The sequence below is a fragment of the Malus domestica genome, chromosome 07 (assembly GCF_042453785.1).
Source record: "Malus domestica chromosome 07, GDT2T_hap1".
Taxonomy (NCBI): Eukaryota; Viridiplantae; Streptophyta; class Magnoliopsida; order Rosales; family Rosaceae; genus Malus; species Malus domestica.
The window spans coordinates 8,601,248-8,604,522 of NC_091667.1; the positions used below are offsets into that span (position 1 = coordinate 8,601,248).

The window sequence follows — 3,275 nt, forward strand, 5'->3', positions numbered from 1 at the left end:
TTCATTGACCTAAACTTAATGGGGATGAACAGCGGGAGGTGGGAGGAGCTGGGCTGGAGGTCTGAAATGAAAAGGGGGATTTTGTGGCTGCTACGTTGAAACATATGGGAGTCTCCCCACCGCTGCTGGCTGAGGCGCTGGCGGCCAGAGATGCGCCTGTTTGTGCAGGACTTGCAGGTTGCGAAGGTGGAAATGGAGGGAGACACTGTTGGTGTTGGCCGCCTTGCAAAAGGACGGGGAGTGATGCACCTATGAATGTTTATCGCAGTCTCCGAACAAAATCGAATAGGCTTTTCATTACAGTGCATTGAGCGATATTATGTAGAGGACATTACTTGATTTGTTAACAATATAGCCAATTCACAAGTGCACACACGCTGACACATGACACTACTAGTACCACAGAAACGCCAATTAACAGATACGCCAATCCTATCTAGCGCTGAAGACCGGTTCTGCATCAGCAGTTGGTTGTGTTCTTCTAGTGTATTTGAGAAGCAAACCTTCCGCAGAAAGGCCCGGCACATTCAAGTCCCTAAGAAGTAGATTCAGACAAGGAAAATGTAAATTACTTTTGATCAAAGTCTCAAAAACAGGAATACACCAGAAAAAGAAAAGGACGATCACAAGAAATACAAACCAACCTGATAAAGGGCTGTAAATCCTTCCACTCCCATTTTGCACGCTCCTTAAAAAGGATGGAGAATCGCTCTGCAGGATTGTAGGGTAGAGATGAAACACTGAAGGCTCGAATCCATGTCTCAGCTCCAAGCTTCTCTATCAAAACTTCACCTTCCAATATGTCAAAACTGGCTGCCATCCCTTCGGGAACCTTACGAACCCATTCCTCCATGAACTTCTTCATCTTCCTCTTACCATCTCTCAAGATTTCTCTTGCAAAATGCACACATACCTTTCTCTTGTCCAACTTCCACATATGACTTGTAATCGCACCTTCAGTCACCTTATTACCAAAAATATGCAAGCAGTGGTCTGCAAGTTTGCGAGGAAAGCCATCTGATTCCAACATATTAACAACATCATCTTGATTAAGCAAAGACAAGGACCAATCATTCAACACTGAATTGTGCAAAAGCATCCTTAGAATTGTGCCCATGTACTTCTCATCCACAATTCTCCAATATCCATTTATCTCCACTGCTGAAAGAGCCCGCAATCCAATCCTTAATTCGTAATCGCTAGCTTGAACCTTCTCGATGAGATCATCCCATCTATACAGTCCAGCATTCGTTCTCTCCATCTCCTCTAAATCCACCATTTCTATGTCCTCATCAGATCGGTAAGGATTCTGGGAAAGTAGCAACCTTAGCTTGTCAAGTCAGGGAGCAACTTCAACAAGCTCCATGTTACCAGTTGCAATCTTAATGATGGAAGCAACAGATTGTGGGTCATGATAGTTCTCACTGGAACACTCTGGGCTTTCAAAAGTATTATATTGACCTGATGGGGGTATGAGAAAAACAGAATTTGAAGTTCCAACGGACTTCATTGCATAAGTTTTTGACTCCGTGCAGAGGACTGCATCTTCATCAGGCTGTCCTCTAACAGTTACTCTAGAGAAATGAAGAAGAGAAGAAAAGAAATCGCAAATAAGTAACAATAAATAACACTCTACTGACCCAAGAACAAAGGCTCCAGAAAGTAGTTTAATTTATCCCTCACCTTTGGTGGAGGACATCAGGGAGAAGCTTCTGATCAACCTCAAGGAGGATCAGATCATCGTGAGGACCAAAGAGCGGGTGATATGTAATAGGAATTGATGAGTTGGGTTGGAGACTTAGTACTGCTTCTGCACCTATGCAGCCTGGAGATGGTGGATCCATATTTTTCTCCATACACACACAGAGAGATAGATGTAAAGAAAAAAAATGGGACTACTGCATGAGAGTCCCAACTTCCACTAGAAAGTATCAATAGTTGAAGGCCAAGATGATGAATAACCTCGTCGTTTACAGTCAATTGTTGCCTTCCGGACTGAGTTGCCTAAAGTTTAACTGTAAGAAAATGTTTTAGATTCCGTATTTAACGGTGTCAGGTTCAAAAATACGAGCAAAGAAGATACTGAAACCACTGTAGTTAAGTATAGCAACTCTTTAGGTGCCCTCACTAAATACACTAAAAAATTCTGTTCTTTATACAGCAATCAAATTTGTCAATGTTATGGAATTGTGGCAATTAATTATGCAATCTAAACTTGCCAATTAATTAAGAATCGCAGATTAGGCAAAGCAAATTTGTAACGATCAGTCAATTCTGATAACGGGATTAAACCCCCCTGAAATTGTTTACAAATAAACACCAGAAAAACCACAATTATGCTTCTGGCTACATGCTACAAACCACTAACAATCACGGTTCTCATATCCCTAAAACCCAAAAGGTAAATTCCGATTCTTTTTCCGTTATCTCGTTTTCCTACATTTTCTGAGCAGCCAAACATTGCCTGACGGCATTCCAAAAATTACACACAAAAAAACCAATTTGACATTTCTCAAGTTGCAAATTTTCATCTTGCACAATCCCCATTTACCCAAACGAGAAATCAGATGAACTTTCTAGCGAAAATGACAAAACAGAGAGAGAGACACTTACATGCTAGGGCAGAAACGATGAAAATCCAGGGTTTTTGCAGGGTAAACGACGCCGTATCCTGGTTCTCCGACTCGCTAGGGTTTCGAAGTGTGAGGAGAGTGAGGAAGGTGTACAGAGGTTTATGGCGCACTTAGATTTTCTATTTCATTTTTTTACCCGCCAAAAGATGCAACGAAACGACAGCGTTTTCAGGTGCCCCAACATAAAAAGGCAGAAAAATGGATAACCAGGCTGGGCTTGGCCCGGTACACTCCTCTTGATCCATCCTCCTGTAGTTCTTGTTTTATTTTTCTTTACCTTGTTAATATTTCATTGTTTTACTTAGTTAATTTGCTTCTATTGTTCTTGAAATTGAATATAGCTGAGAAATTTATAGATCGTAGTAATTCGCTAACCTCTTTAGCTAACATATGATACAATTTCACTTCAAGGCACAGCCAAAATAAATTCTACCATGTTTCAACGGTAATTAATAGGGTGAAGTGTCGATTTAGTTCCTAAATTATCATCTCGGTGAAAATTAGGTCGCTGAATTATTTTTTCGGTAAAATTAGTCACTAAATTCATTAAAAATTGCTAATTTCATTCCTGCTATTATATTCAAAGCTATTTTATTCAATTTTTCATCAACTTAAGTCACTTGACACACTTTATAGTGAAAT

General features: G+C 40.4%; 1 protein-coding gene across 1 annotated transcript; it reads right to left on the bottom strand.

The window, feature by feature from the left end:
• Nucleotides 1-256: 256 nt before the first annotated feature.
• LOC114825993 (uncharacterized) lies at nucleotides 257-2,786 on the bottom strand. Its single transcript, XM_029105493.2, has 4 exons — nucleotides 2,614-2,786; nucleotides 1,684-2,015; nucleotides 645-1,574; nucleotides 257-535 (listed from the first exon to the last, which is right to left on the bottom strand). The coding sequence occupies exons 3-4, from the start codon at nucleotides 1,277-1,279 to the stop codon at nucleotides 433-435; spliced, it is 738 nt and encodes a 245-aa protein (XP_028961326.2). The 5' UTR covers nucleotides 1,280-1,574; nucleotides 1,684-2,015; nucleotides 2,614-2,786; the 3' UTR covers nucleotides 257-432.
• Nucleotides 2,787-3,275: the final 489 nt, after the last annotated feature.

Coding starts and splice junctions, on each gene's coding strand:
- LOC114825993 (XM_029105493.2), bottom strand. CDS start 1,279: ATGGTGGATTTAGAGGAGATGGAGAGAACGAATGCTGGACTGTATAGA. Junction 536..644: donor GATTTACAGCCCTTTATCAG/GTTGGTTTGTAT, acceptor TCTACTTCTTAG/GGACTTGAATGTGCCGGGCC.